The 22,520-nt window shown below is 37.3% G+C and overlaps 1 protein-coding gene across 1 annotated transcript in view; it reads left to right on the top strand.

Moving 5' to 3' along the window:
* Window positions 1–21,492, top strand: part of MASTL (microtubule associated serine/threonine kinase like) — a 30,629-nt gene extending 9,137 nt beyond the window's left edge. Inside the window, 10 exon segments of the mRNA XM_082616631.1 lie at window positions 342–430; window positions 3,339–3,448; window positions 3,639–3,667; window positions 3,669–3,787; window positions 6,921–7,093; window positions 9,022–10,167; window positions 11,231–11,372; window positions 17,386–17,499; window positions 17,599–17,700; window positions 20,355–21,492. Of these exon segments, the coding sequence (XP_082472757.1) occupies window positions 342–430; window positions 3,339–3,448; window positions 3,639–3,667; window positions 3,669–3,787; window positions 6,921–7,093; window positions 9,022–10,167; window positions 11,231–11,372; window positions 17,386–17,499; window positions 17,599–17,700; window positions 20,355–20,512 (2,182 nt within the window). The 3' untranslated portion in view covers window positions 20,513–21,492.
* The last annotated feature ends 1,028 nt before the right edge of the window (window positions 21,493–22,520 follow it).

The raw sequence follows: 22,520 nt of genomic DNA, 5'->3' as shown, positions 1-22,520 counted from the left end.
CTCTTTTCGATTAAGGCTTAATCTCACCCTCCTTGAAAGAGGTAAATATGATTTTGACCTGGCTTGAGGTTTATTTTACCTAATGAAGTTTATTTATTTTAATAGAATATGTAATGAATAATGCCAAAGATAATCTAGCATTAAATAGTTAACTTTCTTGTAGATTCAGATATACAAAATATAGTCTGCTTTTGAGAGTTTTCTGCACTTTCAAAGCCACCAATGAGAGAAAATAAGTCGGGTTTGATTGTTCTGTAACTTTCTGTTTTTTTTCGCTGGTAATTCTAAAATCAACACTAGCTCTTTTTTAGTTATCTGCTATTTGTTTTTTATATGTGCAGGGATTTGAAACCAGACAATATGCTTATTTCTAATGAAGGTCATATTAAACTAACAGATTTTGGCCTTTCCAAAGTTACTTTGAATAGAGGTAAGAAACACAGCAAGTAAGTACCTTTTAAAAAATCCAACACATTTTAGACACTACATTTCATTAATTTATACTGTTTTCTTTGTTAGTTTATAATGAATAAAATTTGATGATTATTTTTTTCTGCAATAGGCTAAAAAGGTATACTGGTATTTTCATTCAATTAAAGACAAAAACGGATTAACTAATCTTATATCCTGAAATGTCCTTGAAGATCTTTGGATCTTCAAAGAGGAACTGACACTTTCTGTTCTTCCAAATTTTTATCCCTACTGAAACTGGTGCTGACCAATTAAACATCAGTAAAATGACTAAAATAACTACAACATGACAGACAACTAATACCTAAAGAAATTATTCAAATATACCTGAGCACCACCTTGATAAACAAGGGGCAGAGAAAATAAACACGGAATTCACGAATACATATATATGGGAGTATGTTAATTTCACTACTCGTAGCACTAGACATGCTAATTTAAAAAAGTAATAAATGAATCATTTTACACTATTAAGCTAGCCAAAAGAAAAAAAGGAGAGCTGAAGATCCAGTGTTAATGCGACTTCAGAAGGCACAGGAAGTTTTCCTAGGGACATTGTAAATAAACATAGTTCTTTCCAAAGAACTTTCTTATAGTTCCTTTTCCCATGTTTTTCTCTCTTACTATCTTCAATGTTTTGTGCTATGTTTTATTTTGTATGGATAGGTTTTGATTCCTTTGTCTTTTTTTTAGCATCTTTATTGGAGTATAATTGCTTTACAACGGTGTGTTAGTTTCTGCTGTATACCAAAGTGAATCAGCTATACATGTACATACATCCCCATATCTCCTCCCTCTTGCGTCTCCCTCCTACCCACCCTCCCTATCCCACCCCTCTAGGTGGTCACAAAGCACCGAGCTGACCTCCCTGTGCTATGCGGCTGCTTCCCACTAGCTATCTATTTTACGTTTGGTAGTGTATATATGTCCATGCCGCTCTCTCACTTTGTCCCAGCTTACCCTTCCCCCTTCCCGTGTCCTCAAGTCCATTCTCTATGTCTGCATCTTTATTCCTGTCCTGCCCCTAGGTTCTTCATAACCACTTTTTTTCTTTTTTTTTTTTAGATTCCATATATATGTGTTAGCATATGGTATTTGTTTTTCTCTTTCTGACTTACTGCACTCTGTATGACAGACTCCAGATCCATCTACCTCACTACAAATAACTCAATTTCCTTTCTTTTTATGGCTGAGTAATATTTCATTGTATATATGTGCCACGTCTTCTTTATCCATTCATCTGTCGATGGACACTTAGATTGCTTCTATTTCCTGGCTATTGTAAATAGTGCTGCAGTGAACATTTTGGTGCATGACTCTTTTTGAATTGTGGTTTTCTCAGGGTATATGCCCAGTAGTGGGATTGCTGGGTCACATGGTAGTTCTATTTTTAGTTTTTTAAGGAAGCTCTATACTGTTCTCCATAGCGGCTGTATCAATTTACATTCCCACCAACTGTGCAAGCGGGTTCCCTTTTCTCCACACCCTCTCCAGCATTTATTGTTTGTACATATTTTCATGATGGCCATTCTGACCGGTGTGAGGTGATACCTCATTGTAGTTTTGTTTTGCATTTCTCGAATGATTAGTGATGTTGAGCATCTTTTCATGTGTTTGTTGGCAATCTGTATATCTTCTTTGGAGAAATGTCTATTTAGGTCTTCTGCCCATTTTTGGATTGAGTTGTTTGTTTTTTTGATATTGAGCTGCATGAGCTGCTTGTAAATTTTGGAGAGTAATCCTTTGTCAGTTGCTTCATTTGCACATATATTCTCCCATTCTGAGGGTTGTCTTTTCATCTTTTTTATGGTTTCCTTTGCTGTGCAAAAGCTTTTAAGTTTTATTAGGTCCCATTTGTTTATTTTTGTTTTTATTTGCATTTCTCTAGGATGTGGGTCCAAAAGGATCTTGCTGTGATTTATGTCATAGAGTGTTCTGCCTATGTTTTCCTCTAAGAGTTTTAGAGTGTCTGGCCTTACATTTAGTTCTTTAATCCATTTTGAGTTTATTTTTGTGTATGGTGTTAGGGAGTGTTCTAATTTCATTCTTTTACATGTAGCTGTCCAGTTTTCCCAGTACCACTTGTTGAAGAGGCTGTCTTTTCTCCATTTTATGGTCTTGCCTCCTTTATCAATGATAAGGTGACCATATGTGTGTGGGTTTATCTCTGAGCTTTCTATCCTGTACCATTGATCTATATTTCTGTTTTTGTGCCAGTACCATACTGTCTTGATTACTGTAGCTTTGTAGTATAGTCTGAAGTCAGGGAGCCTGATTCCTCCAGCTATGTTTTTCTTTCTCAAGATCGCTTTGGCTATTCAGGGTCTTTTGTGTTTCCATACAAATTGTGAAATTTTTTGTTCTAGTTCTGTGAAAAATGGGTGGGCAGATTCTTAACCACTGTGCCACAAGGAAAGTCCCCTCAACCTCCTTTTCTAATACTTTATTACCAAGAATTATTTTTTTGCCAGTTAGATATCACTCTTGTATTTATCTTTTTTTAATTGATTAATTTATTTTTATCTTTTGACCCCCTTCATCCATTTCTCCCACCCCCTACCCCCACCTCTGGCAACCACCAATCAGTTCTCTGTATCCCTGCGCTTGTTTTTTTGTTTTGTTTTGTTTTTTATATTATGTATATAGAGGGAACATATGGTGTTTGTATTTCTCTGTCTGCTTAGTCGTACATGTTTCCTGTGTGGCGTGATGGCTTTCCCAGCTCTATTTGTTTTGCACAAGCCAACTTTACAGATAATGTTAATAATGTGGAAAGTGAGGCAAAGTTCAGAACAAATAAGTATTGATTTAGTCAATGACAGTTGAAGTTTTTGAAGAATATCATATACTTTTCTTTCCATACATAGATATCAATATGATGGATATTCTTACAACACCATCTATGGCTAAACCTAGGCAAGATTATTATTCAAGAACCCCTGGACAAGTATTATCTCTCATCAGCTCTTTGGGATTTGTAAGTACTTGATAAGAAAAAACTCATATAATATGCCCTTTCATGATTGCCATTTAAATGAATTAAAATATCAAGCATGTTGAATTACTTCAACATTTTATCTACTTAGGTGTAATAACTGTCTATGCATTTAGGTGGTGTTTGTGAAGGTAAATCATAGCATTTGTTTTTCTCTTTCTCTTTTTCATAGCACACACCAGTTGCAGAAAAAAGTCAAGACTGCAAATATTCTTTCAACCCATGTATCTGAAACATCACAGCTTTCTCAAGGACTAACTTGTCCTATGTCTATAGATCAAAAGGACATTACTCCTTATTCTAGCAAACTACTAAAATCATGTGAGTATAAAAGAAAAGGTAGTTTATTCCATTAAATGTATCTTTTGAGGAACAAAGTATTTTGGAATATTCAAATATTCAAACGCTCTGTGGCATTCCTCTATTTTATAATGTAAATGCCATTTCTGACAGGGGTTGTTGCAGATCTTTAAATCAACAGAATAAAATGTCAAGTTAATTCTTCAATTAGCTATAACATTGTAATGATCATTGGGTGAATATTACTATACTGAATCTATGGAAGTCTTATATGGAGAAGATGTAGTACTTGTACTATTCTGTGCCTTTATAAAATTATTTCCAAAAGATTCTGAAATAAAATAGTTGAAGTAAAGGTATGGTTTTTAATTATTACACAATAAAAGACAAAAGTCAAGTAGTAAAGGAGGCAAGTGGGACATTTGTATAGCACTTAACCTTACCCTCTATAACTTATCAACAGTGGACAATTTAGTTGTCTGCATGCATGTTCATCATCTTGGGAATGTGAATAATGATGCTTTGAAGGGTAATTAGTGTTGTTTTTTCCATAGATTTTACCTTGTTTAGAATTTGGTCCTCAAATCTGTACATATCTTGGATGAATGGATGAATGGGTAGACAGATAGATAGAAAGAATTGCCTCCTTTTTACAAATGAGAAAATTAATATTTGAAAACTTTCAGTTACATACTAGTAAGTGGGTCAATTAATTCCTGACTACAAATATAGTTTTCTGTCCACTGACCCTTTCCTCTTGTTTCTTCAAACACTTCTGTGAACATCAAAATAGCTGAAATATATATATAACTTTGATAAACAGAAAACTGTTAGGGAGTTCTCTGGTGGTCCTGGTTAGGACTCGGCACTTTCACTGCTTTGGCCTGGGCTCAATCCCTGGTCAGGGAATTAAGATTCTGCAAGACGTGTGGTGTGGCTGGGGAAAAAAAAACCCAGAAAACTGTTAAAATATAGGATATGCAGATGTGATTTATAGCCTTGTTCTTAAGGGAAATGATTGCATCTCCCTCAGCCATTTTTTAATCTGATCAGAATGTGGTAGGCACTGTGCTGGTCACATGAGTGAATATGAAGATGAATATGAGAGGTCCTTGCCTCCGGAGAACCTGTAATTTTGTGGTGATTGTAGGTATAAAGGGATAATAATAACAGTCCTATAAAATAAATGCCATAGGAAGAATACTATGACCCAACACAAAAAGTGATCATTGCTAACTGGAAAAATCAAGAATGGTTCTAAATAAAGATATAGGAACAGCCAAGCAGGACCTAAAAAGAGAAATAGGATCTTAATAGCTCCAAGTATATTAGAAAAGGGCATTTCATATAGAGGCATGAGCAAAGGCATGGACACATGGAAGTATCTTCCACCTTTAGACAACAGGACAACATGTGAGAATGGGAAGCATGTGCAAAGAAAAAGGAAGTTTAGCAGGTAGATGGGGAAGGTACATGGGGAAGGATCAGTGTTGTTACAGAGAGCCTGGAATGTAAACTATAGAAAAAGGGGAGCCACCAAAAGTTTCAAAGCAGGGAATGGTCTGATCGTATCGGTGATCCAGAAGGAGCTCAGTAGCAAATATACAGTGTGCAGACGCATTAGATCAAGTTCCCATGTTGCTGGGGAAAAGCAGCTGAGCAGTTTACTCAGATGTCAAGGTCAGTGTCCAGTGAGTCTCAGGAATCCCATTGAGAGGATTTATGTGCCAAAGAGAAAGTTGTTTTAGACAGACTTTCAAATCTCCTTACAGTTTTAAAATTCTAAGGTTTATTACATCAAAAAAACTATAGTAAACTAAGAATTTACTTGGGATTAAAGTCATGTTCACCTTTTTCAGGAAAGAGAAAACAAGATATACATATCTTTTTATATACATATAAAATCTTTACATGCATGTATTGTGATCTGTAGTAATAGCATGATTATCTATTGTGTCTCATTTTAAGTTCAGGAGCAACAATTTTTATTTTTTTATTTTTTAAAATTGATTATTTTTTTTGGCTGCATCGGGTCTTCATTGCTGTGTGCGGTCTTTCTCTAGTTGCGGCGAGTGGGGGCTACTCTTTGTTGCGGTGTGCGGGCTTCTCATTGCGGTGGCTTCTTTTGCTGCAGAGCACAGGCTCTAGGCGCGTGGGCTTCAGTAGTTGCGGCACGCGGGCTCAGTAGTTGTGGTGCACAGGCTTAGTCGCTCTGCGGCATGTGGGATCTTCCCAAGCCAGGGCTCAAACCCGTGTCCCCTGCATTGGCAGGCAGATTCTTAACCACTGTGCCACCAGGGAAGTCCCAGAGCAACAATTTTTAGCATCGTTATTTGTATATAAGATACAGGAACTTGTATCATATAGATGGTGCTGCTTTCTTGCACTGGCTCACTCCTAGACAAATCACTATTATTTGTTTTACCCAGTAGTGTAAAAAAGTCTCTATGGATGTGTATAATTCCACACTTGTAAGCATGTAAACCTCAACATTAAAATAAAGCCGCAGTTTTAATTAAATACAAATTGAATCGAGTAAATGTAGTCCCATTCCAGCCTCCTAGCACACCTGGATATAGCACATCAATAATGGTCCTTCGGGCTTCCATGGTGGCGCAGTGGTTGAGAGTCCGCCTGCCACTGCAGGGGACATGGGTTCGTGCCCTGGTCCGGGAAGATCCCACATGCCGCAGAGCGGCTAGGCCCGTGAGCCATGGCCGCTGAGCCTGCGCGTCCGGAGCCTGTGCTCCGCAACGGGAGAGGCCACAACAGTGAGAGGCCCGCGTACAGCAAAAGACAAAAAACAAAAAACAAAAACAAAAACAACAACAAAAAAATGGTCCTTCATCAAGAAAAGTTTCAAGTTGGATAATGATTATTCAAAATGGATTTCCTCCTAATTATGTAAATTCGCTCCCTTGTCCTGATTTCTACTTTATGAATATTGAGAGTTTTGCTTTGTTTTTTAACTTTCAGAACAGTACTTGTATGCCAAAACCACCCAAAGCCATCCTTATGGATGAAATAATGTTTACATGGAAATAGTTCTGATATGAAACACTTAATACTTTTTCTAATTATCTGTAAAGATTCGGGATCAGCGGGAAAGTAGGAAAGATGTGACATAAGCTTCAATGTTTTCTCTTCCCCACAGGTCTTGAAACCGTTGCCTCCCACCCCGGGATGCCTGTGAAGTGTCTAACTTCCCATCTCCTCCAGTCTAGGAAAAGGCTGGCGACATCCAGCACCAGCAGTCAATCCCACACCTTCATGTCCAGTGTGGAATCCGAGTGCCACAGCAGTCCCAGATGGGAAAAGGATTGCCAGGTCAGAGTGACATTCACCTTACCCAAAACCAACTATGTGTGTCAAATTAATGATAGAAATGCTATGTACCTTTTCATACAAATTCTGTTAGGAAATGAAATGGTTACATGAATGGCAGTCAAGGTATTCTTCATTTTCCTATATATTCTGTCAAATTCTCTTGAAATATTTCATTTCTCATTCAAGTGTGAAATTATTCTTGCTCAGTATATGAGATTCCAATTTTTTTATTTTTGCAGTATATTAATAGTAAATGTTTGGCTTCTAGGCATCTAGATGGACTTCTTTTTTTTAATTCCCTACCCTGACACAGACCTTAGATTGTTGAGTTTTTTTAACCTGTCTTATTTTAAACTTATACTACCTCCTTCTTTACTGTTTTTTGCCAGTTTCTCATTTAATGGAATGGTAACTCTTTTGGATCAGAAATAACTTTTAGACCACAAAGGTAATGTAGGTGTGTCTTTGAAAGTATCTATTCTGAGGAGATTGCTTACCAAGTGAATAAATTTACTGAAAGTTATCTTACTTAATTTATATATTCTGTTTCGGGCTTTTTAAAGCTATTAAAGCTGAGGGGAACTAAAAATATAATAAAGTTTCCTTTATAGAATGCTGACAAAATAATGTTAGCTTAGAATAATGTTAATACACAAAGAGTAAACCTTCCATTTGATAAAATAAATTGGACTGTATTCGCTCCTTATTCTCAGTAGCATGATTTTCTTCATTATTGTTGGATATGTGTATTTTAGGAGTAAGGTCAAATTATTTTTTAGTTAAGGCAGGGTTTCTCAGTCTTTTTTTCTTTCTCTCCTTATTGATTGCCCTCTAGGTAATAAATGCTTCAGGAAAAGCCAGATTTCCGTTCTATTATTTTACCTCTTTTCTAGTCAAGAAAGCATGTTATATAATATTTCAAACTACACATAGCTTAACCTTCTTCCTCCCTCGGCTGCATCCCTAAGGAATGTAATGATTGGGTTACAACCTAACCTCAGCTTAGGTTGGAGGAGTGACAATGGACCACAGGGGACCGCTGATAAACTTGCTAATCCCCAAATGCATCATTTTCTGTGCTTCCAGAGCAGTGAGTTGTACTTTAGGAATTGTCTTTTTGTTCATGACTAACTGCTCCTTACTATTACTCAGTAAGTTAATAAAGTTCGATTTTTCACATATCAAAATATGCACTATTAGGGTTTATTGAAGATTCACTCTAACTGAGTAATCTTGTAAAAATCCTGATTACCATATGCCAGTTTGCAAGATTATGTCCAAAATTCTGATCACACAAGGGCACCTGCAGAGTTGGAATTCCAGCAGTCTTCAGGAAAAGCACTTTGTTATCAACGCATCATCAGTTTATATTGTTGACAATGGATATTAACTCCTGTTATTTTGGGTTTTTAATTACAAATTGCCGTTAGTTTAGCTTCATCTTGTCAGCTTGGTTTTATTATACTTGTATGAAGTGATACGTGTTTACATTAACAATATTTTTAGCCTGTAATTTTCCATTAACTGTATTTCATGCCCTGTGATTGAAATACAAAACAATCATCCCTTTTGCGCAGCAGATATATACCTAATGTAGCCTTACCCTCAGTTTTGCCTGAATATATTCCTATTAATTTGTCCTATTTAAATAACATGTAATACACCATCAAATACATATTATAGAATAGTTGGTTTAAATTATATACCAGTGTTTCACTCAAAATAATGTGTATAAATGTATACTATAATTGTTTATATTGCTTTCTAATTCTCCATTATCATTGTTCTGTTTTTCCACAGGAATGTGGAAAGAGCTACCCATCGTAGCTTATGGGGTCAGTTATCCCACTTAAGTGGGCAGAGGTTTAAAAGGTTAAAGATTCTCAGCTTTACATAATTTTTTTTAACCGGTTTTTCCTCCCTCTTAGGAAAGCGACAGTGCAGTGGGCTCTACAGTGATGAGTTGGAATACAGTCGAAAAGCCTTTAGGTACAAAATCTACAGATGCCATGGAGACCAAAAGTTTCAATAAAAGGGATCTTGAGTTAGCTGTTTCTCCCATTCATAACAGCAGTGCCGATCCTGCCACTGGAAACTCTTGTGGAAACCTTGCTGAAAAATGTTCTTCTGGGGAAGTTTCTAGGGAAGCAAGAGAACTGGATGTAAATAATATTCATCTGGCTGCTGACACAAGCCAGTCTGGTTACCATCAGTCACATCAATGTGCTGTGGATTCCAGTGGGGTGACTGAAGAACACCTTGGGAAAAGAAGTTGTAAAAGAAGTTTTGAGTTAGTTGACTCCAGTCCTTGTCAGGAAATTATACAGAATAAAAAAAATTGTGTCGAGTATAAGAGTAGTAATGAAATGAGAGATGGTTATGCCAATCAAAGGACAGGCTTAACAGCTGAAGTCCAGGACCTTAAGCTGTCGGTATACAGAGATCAGCAAAATGACGGTGCTAATAAGGAGAACATGGGCAATTCTTTCATTGATAAACAACAAACCCCAGAAAAATCCCCTGTCCCAATGATAGCAAAAAACCTTATGTGTGAACTGGATGATGACTGTGACAAGAATAGTAAGAAAGACTACTTAAGTTCTAGTTTCCTGTGTTCCGATGATGATAGAACTCCTAAAAGTATTCGCATGGACTCTGATTCATCTTTTCCTGGAATTTCCATCATGGAAAGTCCATTAGGAAGGCAGTCCTTAGATCCAGATAAAAGCATCAAACAATCCTCTTTGGAAGAATCAAATATTGAAGACCTACTTCCTGCATCCCCCAGCTGCCAAGAAGGCACCTTGCCGAGCGGTGATGAGAGTCCTGCTGTCCAAGACAGCAACCGAAAAATGTTAGCTCCTTCTTTGGAGGCGTTGAAAACATTAACCTCTAAAAGAAATGCTGTGGCTTTTCGGAGTTTTAACAGTCATATTAATGCATCCAATAGCTCAGAACCATCCAAAATGAGCATTACTTCTTTAGATATGATGGATATTTCCTGTGCCTATAGTGGTTCATATCCCATGGCTATAACCCCTACTCAGAAAGAAAGATCTTACGTGCCGTATCAGGTATGTGATCACTTGCTAATGTTCTGTCCTTTAGATTTTAGAAAAATAAACTATTAAGGCCAGACACTTGCCTGTCAGCTAGACTATATAATATTAATCATATAGTTTTGTTTTGCTTGTTGGGAATCTATGGCTCCTTGGAGGTTTTAGTACAGAAAGGTAAAGCAGGTAGCAATGTTTATCATTCTTAACTCCAATGCCTCCTTCATTTGTATTCTGTATACTTTCACATATTTACAGATAACATGTTTACATATTTACAGTCACATATTTTCACTTGATCACAGCAATTCTGAGACACAAAATTAAAGTCCATCTACCTTACTGCCTTTTAAGGACATATTTAGATGATCTCTTTCCTTTATAGAAGAAAGTTGAAAAATAGATATTTCAAATTTTTTTTCCCTAAACCTTTATCTTTTTAAACCCAAAGTTTCATTTTTTCCTTCCTTCGGAGAGACATCATAATACAGAAAGTGTAAACCTCGACTGTAGGGTTACAAGACTTGAGTTTTCTATTTAGAACTTACTGAGTGACTTAGAAGTCCTTATCTTCAGAGCCTCTGTCTGCCGTTTGTCTGTAAAATATAATGACACCTGTCCTGCTGGTCCCACAGAGTCCTTGTGAGACAACAAAATACCTTAAAACCATAAATGCCAGTTAGCACGAGAGGTTATTTATGTGTAGTTCTGTTGTGTGCATTGTCCTAGTAATTCACTCATTTGTCAGCCACAGCCTCCCTCTGTGACTGCTCTCAAGCTTGTATTGATCCATCCTATCAAGAATTTTTTCTTGTGGATTTTTTCATTGTTTCTTGCATTTCCAGCTCTTACTGAAATAATTGGTGTTATCTAAGCTATTGAATTTCATTATTATAATTAGGGCTTTTTACAATAGGACTTTTCATAATTATAATTAGTTACAAGGCCATTTTCAAAACTGATCAAGTATTTGAGTGTATCTTTTATGCCCAGCAGCCTAGCTTTTCTTTTGTTTTAGCATTTCTGTTCACTGTAAAAGGAATTAAGATATTTATTGTGTCTTAAACTCTTTTGAAATTAGCAGACCCCAGATCAGGTCAAGTCAGGAACTCCATACCGAACTCCAAAGAGTGTGAGAAGGGGGGCGGCCCCCGTGGATGATGGGCGAATTCTGGGAACTCCAGACTACCTCGCACCAGAGCTGCTGTTAATCAGGGTCCACGGTAAGGCATGCACATCTTGCGTTTTCGAAGTATCACTATGTTTTCTTCTGAGATAAATTGTTTAAAATTTGTTTAGTACTTAGATCGCATAAAGTAAAAGTAAATGAACTCGTGCAATACTCTTTTCTCACATATATGGCCTTTTCTCACATATAGGGCCCATGGTAAGGCATGCACATCTTGCGTTTTTGCAGTATCACTGTTTTCTTCTGAGATAAATTGTTTTAAATTTCTTTAGTACTTAGATTGTGTAAAGTAAAAGAAAATGAACTCGTGCAATACTCTTTTCTCACATATATGGCCTTTATTATAGGAAAGAAGACATGCAGCCATTTGTTCTTGGCCTGCTGGTTTAGTCTCAATGATCCAGAGAAGTCCCGCCTTCCACCCCCTCTACTGTCTTTGTTCTAAATGTCTCCCCAGGTCTATTTTAGTTTGGGTTCAGGAATAGACAGTTGGGCCTACACTAAGATCCCGCATGCCACGAGGCCAAAAAAAAAAATCTGTCTCTAATCCTGACTTTCTCTAGGCAGCAGACACGTGGCCAAAGTGCCTATTCTGTATTCTACTGTCATTCAGATGCTATGTATCAGAGCTCGACTTGTCCTCTAGCTTGCTCTTCCTCTGTTCTGTCTCTCTGTTCACCATCTTCATTACCTTCAGGCATTTAAATCCGATGAATTACATCTCTGCAGTGTATCTCCTCACTTTTTCATCTCTGCCGCTATTCCATGTAAGAACCTCATCTTTCCCTTTCCTTCATTTAATAACTTTCTCTTTGATCTCCTCAACTTCATTCTCTTTTTTGCAATCATTGCCACCAGACTTTCCCTCTTAAAGCATAATGGAGTTCATGCTACTCTTCTCCGTGAAACAAAGGAGGTGTTTGGCTTGGTGGCTCCTTCCTACCTGCAAAAAGAAAGCCAGGTCACTGACTCGAGGCTCTGAGCTCTCATGCTAGTCTCGTCTCTCAGTTAGTCTCTTTATAGGCCTTATTTTCCCATTTTACTTAGACACATTTATTTTCACATTTTCCTTATTTTGCACAACTGTTTTGCCTTAGTAGGTTTTTTGTTTGTTTGTTTTGTTTTGGCCGCGCCGTGTGGCATGTGGGATCTTGGTTCCCCGACCAGGGATTGAACCCATGCCCTCTGCAGTCGAAGTGCAGGGTCCTAACCACTGGACAGCCAGGGAAGTCCTGTTTTGTTTCGTTTTGCCTTAGTTTAGAAAAGCCAGTCCCCAGTCACCTCCCTGCCAAATTTCTTCTCATCTGCTCATCAGTTCAAATGTCACCTCTTCCATAAAGCATCCCTTGATCAATTATGGAGAACTAATTATTCACTGCTATATCTAGAGTCTGAGTTCTCCTTGTGCATAGCCCTCCAGGAGAGCTCCTTGGCAGCCCTCACTCACCCTTGTCAATAATCTCTACAATGTTGAAAGCAGACACATTTAATATTCCCCTTTCTTTATCTGCCAAAGCATCTAAGTTCCTCTGGGCACTTAACTAGTTTTGGTACTTTGTCCTTTTTGCTAAGTCACAGATTTGCCAGCTCATTTCCTATATTATAATTTACATTTTCTCCAACTTAGGATACAGTATGAAAGTAAACCTCAAATGTAAAGATTTACTTGATAAGATCTTGCCACTCTTTTAGTGGGACATGTAGTTAGTTAGCTAGCTAGTGAAATATTCTAAAATTTTTATTTTCTATAAAAGTAATTTGATACATAGTGTTTAAAATAAATAATAGATAGCAATTTATAATTTAAAAAAACAATTCCCTGCTCTCTAACCTCTTCCCTGGAATCCCAGGCTCCAGAAACACTCACGTCGGCTCTTTAGTTTTCTAATTCCAAACATCCTACTGAGACCTCTGATGCCCTCCATGTCTTCCCCTCAGCCAAGGGGACTTAGGGACCCTGGCCTGAGTTTCCACAGCTTCTTGTGCATATGTTTGTTTCAGCTCTCTTAAAATTGTGTTAAAATCACCTGTATTGGGCTTCCCTGGTGGCGCAGTGGTTGAGAGTCTGCCTGTCGATGCAGGGGACACGGGTTCGTGCCCTGGTCCGGGAAGATCCCACATGCCGCAGAGCGGCTAGGCCCATGAGCCATGGCTGCTGAGCCTGTGCGTCCGGAGCCTGTGCTCTGCAACGGGAGAGACCACAACGGTGGGAGGCCCGCGTACCGCAAAAAAAAAAAAAAAAAAATTACCTGTATTGTCTCTCCCAGAGTAGGGTGTTTTCTCCTTGGGGAAAGCTGTCTTCCTCATCTTTGTATCTCTTATATCTGGCACAATACCTGGCTTCTAGTTCAATGAATGATATGAGAATGAACTCATAACTTTGAAACAATGTACCTAACTCCTGTTTTCTTACATGCAGGATCTCTGACTTTGGGTGAGTAAATTTCTCCATAAAGGAACATGGCAAAGCCCATTTAACTGAACGAAGTCTAACTAGATCACATTGCATACAAAATTTTTTTTCATTTCAGCTCATTTATGAACTGTCTTCTGTCTTCTGAGCAGGAAGACATCCAGAGAGATTGCTCTTCTCTGTGAAAACAAATTTAGGCATGTGGAATTTTTTTATAACTTTTAAAGGTAGCAGAGAGTGTAGATATAGCTTTTTTAATTACAACTGAAGAAATAGGCTTGATAAAAATATTAATATTAGTGGCTACAGAAGGGCTTGAATTTTCTAAATCATTCAATTCTATTATTATTAGAAAATAGAAAGGAATTAACAGTATCAATTTACAAATTAAAGAAGTGGGTTTTAAATTAGAAAGCCAGTAGTATAAAACAACTTTATTCTATATCTCTGGCTAATGATATATATTATAATTGATTTATTTTATAATTGATAATATGATTTATCACAATACATGATCTTATTAGACTTTGGCACAAGTATATGGGTATGTATGACATATCCATGGAAAAATCATGTATGTTTTGACATGACATGAGTACATTTTCGGCTGAGCTGGGAAAAGGGTACTAATTTCTAACCTAAGTAAAATAAATTAAAATGCACATTTTTTCCTGATTTCCCCCTACTTTTCTGTTATTTGGTTATATTATCTGAGCTGTTGGAATAATTCTTTCTCAGTGCTGCTTAAAAGGCCTACTAACCGAGGTGTTTTGTATGTTTTTATAGTGATTACTATAGAAATAGAAGCCTAGAGACTGTTTATACCTTGTGTTCCTTAGGGAAGATGGGATTACATGGCTTGCAGATGAAAAGGCTCTCTAAATGCATGTGATTATTTTTTCTAATGGCACATTCCATGATGCTTTCCTACTTGTTTTTTTTTTCTACTTGTTTTAAAATGAAATGGTGGTAGTTGCTTAACCACAGTAATGAATTTTGTGAAATTGATTTTTTTAACATCTTTATTGGCGCATAATTGCTTTACAATGGTATGTTAGTTTCTGCTTTATAACAAAAGTGAATCAGCTATACATATACATATATCCCCATATCTCTTCCCTCTTGCGTCTCCCTCCCACCCTCCCTATCCCACCCCTCCAGGTGGTCACAAAGCACCGAGCTGATCTCCCTGTGCTATGGGGCTGCTTCCCACTAGCTATCTATTTTACATTTGGTAGTGTATATATGTTCATGCCACTCTCGCATTTTGTCCCAGCTTACCCTTCCCCCTCCGCATGTCCTCAAGTCCATTCTCTAGTAGGTCTGCGTCTTTATTCCCGTCCTGTCCCTAGGTTCTTCATAACCATTTTTTTTCTTTTTAGATTCCATATATATGTGTTAGCATACTGTATTCGTTTTTCTCTTTCTGACTTACTTCACTCTGTATGACAGCCTCTAGGTACATCCACCTCACTACAAATAACTCAATTTCATTTCTTTTTATAACTGAGTAATATTCCATTGTATATATGTGCCACGTCTTCTTTATCCATTCATCTGTCGATGGACACTTAGGTTGCTTCCATTTCCTGGCTATTGTAAATAGTGCTGCAGTAAACATTGTGGTACATGACTCTTTTTGAATTATGGTTTTCTCAGGGTATATGCCCAGTAGTGGGATTGCTGGGTCATAAGGTAGTTCTATTTTTAGTTTTTTAAGGAACCTCCATACTGTTCTCCAGAGTGGCTTTATCACTTTACATTCCCACCAACAGTGCAAGCGGGTTCCCTTTACTCCACACCCTCTCCACCATTTATTGTTTCTAGATTTTTTGATGATGGCCATTCTGACTGGTGTGAGGTGATACCTCATTGTAGTTTTGATTTGCATTTCTCTAATGATTAATGATGTTGAGCATCCTTTCATGTGTCTGTTGGCAATCTGTATATCTTCTTTGGAGAAATGTCTATTCAGGTCTTCTGCCCATTTTTGGATTGGGTTTTTTTTATATATTGAGCTGCATGAGCTGCTTGTAAATTTTGGAGATTAATCCTTTGTCAGTTGCTTCATTTGCAAATATTTTCTCCCATTCTGAGGGTTGTCTTGTGAAATTGATTTTAAAGAGTAATTTTCAGGCAAATTTAGATCTAGACTAGAGTCTCAATTCTAAATTTATATGGAAGTTAATCATTTTTGGACTGAAATTAACCTTTGCTTAGGAAACATTTTGTTCATAGATGTATCTAAACAAGCGTATAAACCAGATTATAAGGTCATGTTTAAAATAATTGTCTAAAATGTCTTTGTATTACAAATGATGCTTCCAATGAAGATTTTATTTAGAAATCAGTTTTACCTGGGTGTGGGATGAATTGGGAGATTAGGATTGACATATATACACTACTGATACTATGTATAAAGTAGATAATTAATGAGAACCTACTGTATAGCACAGGGAACGCCTATGAGAAGGAAATCCAAAAGAGAGGGGATATATGTATATGTACAGCTGATTTACTTAGCTGCACAGTATAAACTAACACAATATTGTAAAGCAACTATACGCCAATAAAAATTTTTAAAGAAAGAAATCAGTTTTACCTATTTATTAAGACTTATATTCTAATTACCTCCTCAAGCAATAGTTTTTTTTTTGTTTTGTTTTGTTTTGTTTTGCGGTACGCGGGCCTCTCACTGTTGTGGCCTCTCCCGTTGCGGAGCACAGCTCCGGACGCGCAGGCCCAGCGGCCATGGCTCACGGGCCCAGCCGCTCCGCGGCATATGGGATCCTCCCAGACCGGGGCACGAACCCGTATCCCCTGCATCGGCAGGCGGACTCTCAACCACTGCGCCACCAGGGAGGCCCAAGCAATAGTTTTAATGAGTATTTTTTGTTAAACTAATTTGTCCCTCTATGTTCTTAAAAGGACTAAAGCCACATTAAAACCTTCTGTAAGGGGACTTCCCTGGCAGTCCAGTGGTTAAGACTCTGTGCTTCCACTGCAGGGGGCACGGGTTTGATCCCGGGTTAGGGAACTAAGATCCCACATGGTGTGCGTGGCAAAAACAAAACAAAACAAAAAAAAACCCTCTGTAGGTAAGGCTTTCCCTAGTTAGCAGGTTATCCTCCAGTTTGCATTAATATTACTACCTCATCTCATTCCTTTGTGAAACGAGTGGGCTATAGAATCATCTGAATGGTATTGTTTCCTGATTTGAAATTAAGAAATACTCTTTTAGAGAATAATTTTTAGATTAAATGCATTCCTTGGTTGTGTTTTAGGATTTAGCACAAATAAGTATCCAGAATATCAGAGGTTATTGATAACTTTTTAAACTTTTTTTTAACTAGCCATGTTAATTGCTAATCTAAACTTCTGTTGGGCTGGCCAAAAAGTTCGTTCGGCTTTTTCCGTATCATCTTATGGAGCCCAATATTTTCCAAGAAAGTAATTACCACATTGCCTAAAGGAAGGTAATTTGGGTCTTTGCACGTTTGGAAGCCAGAAGAAAGCCTTAAGGAAATGAGCCTTTGGGTCTTCATTGTGCCCAAATATCCACAGTTAATGTTTTAGTTGATCAAACATTTATAGAAAATGCTTGCAAGTTCAGCTGCTTCCTCTTAAATTCCAGGTCCTGCAGTAGACTGGTGGGCACTTGGAGTTTGCTTGTTTGAGTTTCTAACAGGAATTCCCCCTTTCAACGATGAAACACCCCAGCAAGTATTCCAGAATATTCTGAAAAGAGGTGATTCTTTTTCTCCTATTAAGATAGATTCATTTATCTCATTTATCTCTGTGTATTATTGTCTTGAGCAATGATTAACAAGTTTATTTGTATTTATAGATATCCCTTGGCCTGAAGGTGAAGAAAAGTTATCTGATAATGCTCAAAGTGCTGTAGAAATACTCTTAACCATTGATGATACAAAGAGAGCTGGAATGAAAGGTAAGGTTTTGTGTTAGTTAACTCTTTTACCCTTGATTTGTTGAGCCAAACTACTGATTTGGCTCAGTAGTTGTGGCTCGTGGGCTTTAGAGTGCAGGCTAAGTAGCTGTGGTGCACGGGCTTAGTTGCTCCGTGGCATGTGGGATCTTCCCAGACCAGGGATCAAACCTGTGTCCCCTGCATTGGCAGGTGGATTCTTAATCACTGCGCCACCAGGGAAGTCCCTGATATCATTATTGATTATCAAATATTTTTACGGACTTTGACTCCTTGTTGCATTCTTCACAGCCAGGTTGCCTCAAAAAAGACAAAATTGGTGCATTGTGACCCATTCAAATGTTCTTTCCAGTGCAGGGAATTCCAATTAATTTTAAAACCCAGTTTTGAAACACCAGTAAATCTCATTAGCAGCTGCCTTAAAATCCTTTTTGTCACAATGTATATATATAGAGACAACTAAGCACTGTGTCTCAAAATGCATTTCCATGTGAAGTAGGGTATATTACTAAATGGACTTTAGTAATATGTCATTCACATCAGCTTCTAGGTGTTGCCTCCAGTGAGGTCAACAGTTTATTTATTTAACAAATCCTATAGAGTGACTTCTAGGTGCTAGGCAGTGTTTTCGTTTCAGGCACTGGAGGTATCCTAGGGATGAACCAGACACATCCCTGTGCTTAAGTTCTAGAACTTACATTCTAGTGGAAAGACAGGAAGTAAACAAACAGTCATAACATAACGCCATCTAGTGGTAAGTACATGAAGAGAGAAAGCAAAGTGAGAGGGTACAAAGTGAAGGCAAGAGATTTATTTTTTAGATGGGGTGGTCAGGAAGACCTGAAGAGTGGAATCTGAGCAAAAACTTATGTAAAGTGAGAATGCAGACATTTGAAAACCAAGCTCTAAAAATTGCTTTAGGGGACTTGCCTGGTGGTCCAGTGGTTAAGACTCCAAGCTTCCACTGCAGGGGGCACAGGCTCGATCCCTGGTCAGGGAACTAAGGAACTAATATGACAAAAACATCATACAGTTTTATTTCTATTTTTTTTTTTTTATTTTTATTTTGGCTGCAAGGTGCGGCCAAAAAAATAATAATAAAATAAAAAATAAAATAAATAAAAATTGCTTTAGAACAGCCTTCTCCACTGCTGATGATTTTGCTCCCCAAAGGACATTTGGCGTTGTCTGGAGACATTTTTTGGTTGTCACAACAGTTGGGGGCATCTAGTAGGTAGAAGCCGGGGATTCTGCTCAGCATCCTACAGTGCACAGGACAGTCCCTACTACAAAGAATTATCTGGTCCCAAAGGTCAATTGTAACAAAGTTGGGAAACCGTTGTATAGAAAATGGCTATAATGCCCTGTAACTTGCTCAGTACATTCTTACCAGTGACCTCAAATTTTTGTTCATTAGTTAAATGAACAGTTTACCTAGTGAAGCAGATAGGGGTATTCTTCAGTTAAGAAACAGTTGTTTCAACAACTGTTTATTTAGTTAATCTTAACCTAGATTAGAATTCCTTTGCGGATTCAGTTTAAATAAATAGTTATGATGAGAGGATCACGAAGCATCACATCACATCCAGATATCCCAGTTCGAGTTAATACTACAAATAACTCTAAAGTAACACATGCTTGAACCGTTGAGACAAATAAATTCTCTAAATGTGAATTATTTTTGCTCTTTTATCCCTTTTCCTACCAGTCTTTTAGTTTATGGAAAATCCATCATATATACATATTGATTTTCCAGCCCATTACCCCCAATACAGACAAACAATTCTTTCCTGTGTAGTCATCTTCTGATATTTTCCTTAAATTTAATTGCTTTTTTGGTTTGTATACTGCCTTAATTGACACTTCATTTTTCTGCTGTCTTTATTTGTTGCCTAATGAAGTGAATAGTTGAGGAGAGGGGTGGCTATGTCTGCCAACTAAATACCTGTGTGATCAAAAGAGATTTCATTTTACTAGATAGAAGGAAAATGTAGTTAAAGGGGAAGGCAAAGTTGAGATTTTGTAAGTGGAAGCAGTAGACTCGATGTGGCCATACTGCTGGGCGGCTGGTGTGTTGTAGAGATGCAAGTCAGTGAAATCAAAGAAATCAAAGAACCAGGAAGAGAAAGAATGTGTCAGAAATATCACTAGTGTGTATGTTGAAATTACCAGGAAGGATAAGGATGGAGCACAGGGAAGAGAGCAAGGGACTGGAGGATGAGCCTCCTGCTGAAGTAATCTAGGGTGACGATGCTGAGGATTACAGAGATCAAAGCAGGTGGCAAGGAATTGGAATAAGAAGTGGGGCATTAATCATGGAAGATTAGGATTAGTGGTGTGGAAGCCGTGTCGGGCAGCAGGAAGTAGGCCAGGCTGTCTTCTCTCATCGAGTCAGGGATTCTGAGAGAAGATGCAGGCAGTGAGGAAGATAAGCTTCCGTTAAGGCACCTGTCATATGCCAGGTGACATACAGAACGACAGTGTGTGCTGTTGGGAAGTATGTGGTTGAAGAAAGAGACAGATGTTTTTAAAATGTCTGTGAAACGGACATAGTAAACCAGGGCAAGCTACATGTGGGACAGTCTCTCTTTAATTCCTGTAAAATAGGACTTTGGTAATGGTGTCATGATATTGCTTTGTTTGATATTTTTCCTAAGAGTTGAAACATCATCCTCTCTTCAGTGATGTGGACTGGGAAAATCTACAGCATCAAACGATGCCTTTCATACCCCAACCAGACAATGAAACTGATACATCTTATTTTGAAGCCAGGAATAATGCCCAGCACCTGACAGTATCTGGATTTAGCCTATAGCACATAAATTTTCCCTTTAATCTAACCTTGCCTTATAGAATAAGCTAGCATAATTACATACGCCTTAATACTAGATTGATCTAAGGGGGGAAAAATCGTTACTTTACCCGGATCAATGAGCTTTTCATGTATGTTACAGCTTCCACAGCATTAAAAGGCTATCAAGAACATAATCAGTAATTTATCTTAATCTCAGAGTTGTACATAGATCTTCAAAGCTTTTTTCAACTTATTTATTTTGTTAGTGCACTTTATGAAAATTAATGCTTCAGTAAAACTAGAAACATGACCACTTTAGAGAGTGAGCCTCGAGCTTGATTTTCTTTCTCATCTGTTCATTTCAGTCCACCATTCAGTTTGGTGTTAATATGACAAAAACATCATACAGTTTTATTTTAGTGTAATTTATCTGTACCTGATTGCCTGCAAAAGCCAATCATTTAAGGCTGTAACTGTGACCTCAAAAATGCAGTTGGAAAATTCCTTCATTCAGTAATATAACTCCTTTCGGGAATGAGGAATAAACAAAAGGACGAGGGTTTTGGCTTATTTTGCTATGAATACAGTTTTGCTGCCTTGACTGCTTCTGGTGCTTTTTCTACAACACATATGTATTTAAAATAGTACTGGAGAGCTTAGGTGAGATATATTGTAGCAATTTTAACAGCTTGTTCATTTTTATCAAAAAATGTAATGGTTTACTTTTTAAATAATTTGCTTAAAACGTATGCAGCATTACCAGAATAGCCGGATTCTTTTAAAAAAATAACTAACTTACTTTCACTTAGTAAATATAATTGTAACATACTTCGATATATTCTCTGTCAACATCATTCTTTTAAATATAGATACACTATGATTCAGCTTCACAGGTCATATCTTAAATTCATTCAGGTTTTTTGCAGACTTACCCCCCAAAAGAGCAAAGTTCAAATTTAAATGTACCATGTGTAAATTTTCTGTTAATCTATTAAATACTATTGTTCCTTTTGCAAAATGGCTTGAGTGTTTTTACTTTCCATCACCATCCCAGTACGGGCCGTGTTACTAATGTAGTTGACGAAGAAAATATAAGTTTAAAACTGTTACAGTGAAAGAGACACTGTAATAATCATTGCAATGTAACTGAATCCATGATTTAATGGTTTTACTGAGCTTGTTTTAGTAATGACTACTCAGATTTAATCCTCCTAATAGTCACCTCTTCTAACAATAATATGTTCAAAATACAGTTGTTAACAATTAAAACTTTGTTTAATGTAAATTACATCTTTCCCTTAAATTAGGTAAAAGCTAGGATTATTTGTCATCCTCTTTTGGAATTTTCAAGTACTAGAAAGAACACTGGCTTTGGAATCAAGCACAAATGGTTTAAACCATTGCTCTGCCAGAGTAAAAAACCTTGGGTGGATTAAACTCTGATTGTCTACCTGTATTGTGCAGATTAATTATGAGGAACTTCCAGGACACCAGTCTTATCAGGGATTTGAAACATTACTGAATAATCGAGGGAGATGTACATTGAACCTATTCCCAATGCAGGAGACAGTGCCCTTAAGTGGAAAAGTTAAGAACAGTTTGCTGTTGCAGCCCTAGCAGGTGCAGCTATGGCCACCTGGAATTCTGCATGCTGTAATGGTGTTTGCTGGGAACAAGTGATTTATTATCTAAACTTAAACCTTTTTGTGGGTTCAGATACTCATTAAGGAAAAACCTGAGACAGAACAAGAATGGAAAAATGGAAGTGTTTTGGCAGTTGTATGGATGTGTGTGCATACATGTCTTTGAAGAACAGATTGCTCTGCCAGGAGAAATCTGCATTCATTACTATATATAATTTTTATTAATTGAAAATAATTTTCTCCCCACTTCCACTAACTGTTAAACAAATATAGAAAATGTATTTACTTTAGTGTACCTTTGTCAGAATTAATTTACTTTAGTGTACCTTTGTCAGAATTAAATTAATTTAATTTAATTAATTTAATTAAATTATACAAAGTATGTA

The sequence above is a fragment of the Mesoplodon mirus genome (genome assembly GCF_964341445.2).
Source record: "Mesoplodon mirus genome assembly, chromosome: 4".
Classification (NCBI taxonomy): Eukaryota; Metazoa; Chordata; class Mammalia; order Artiodactyla; family Ziphiidae; genus Mesoplodon; species Mesoplodon mirus.
Note: the sequence above shows the minus strand (reverse complement) of the source record. Positions and strands in the feature narration are given on the sequence as shown.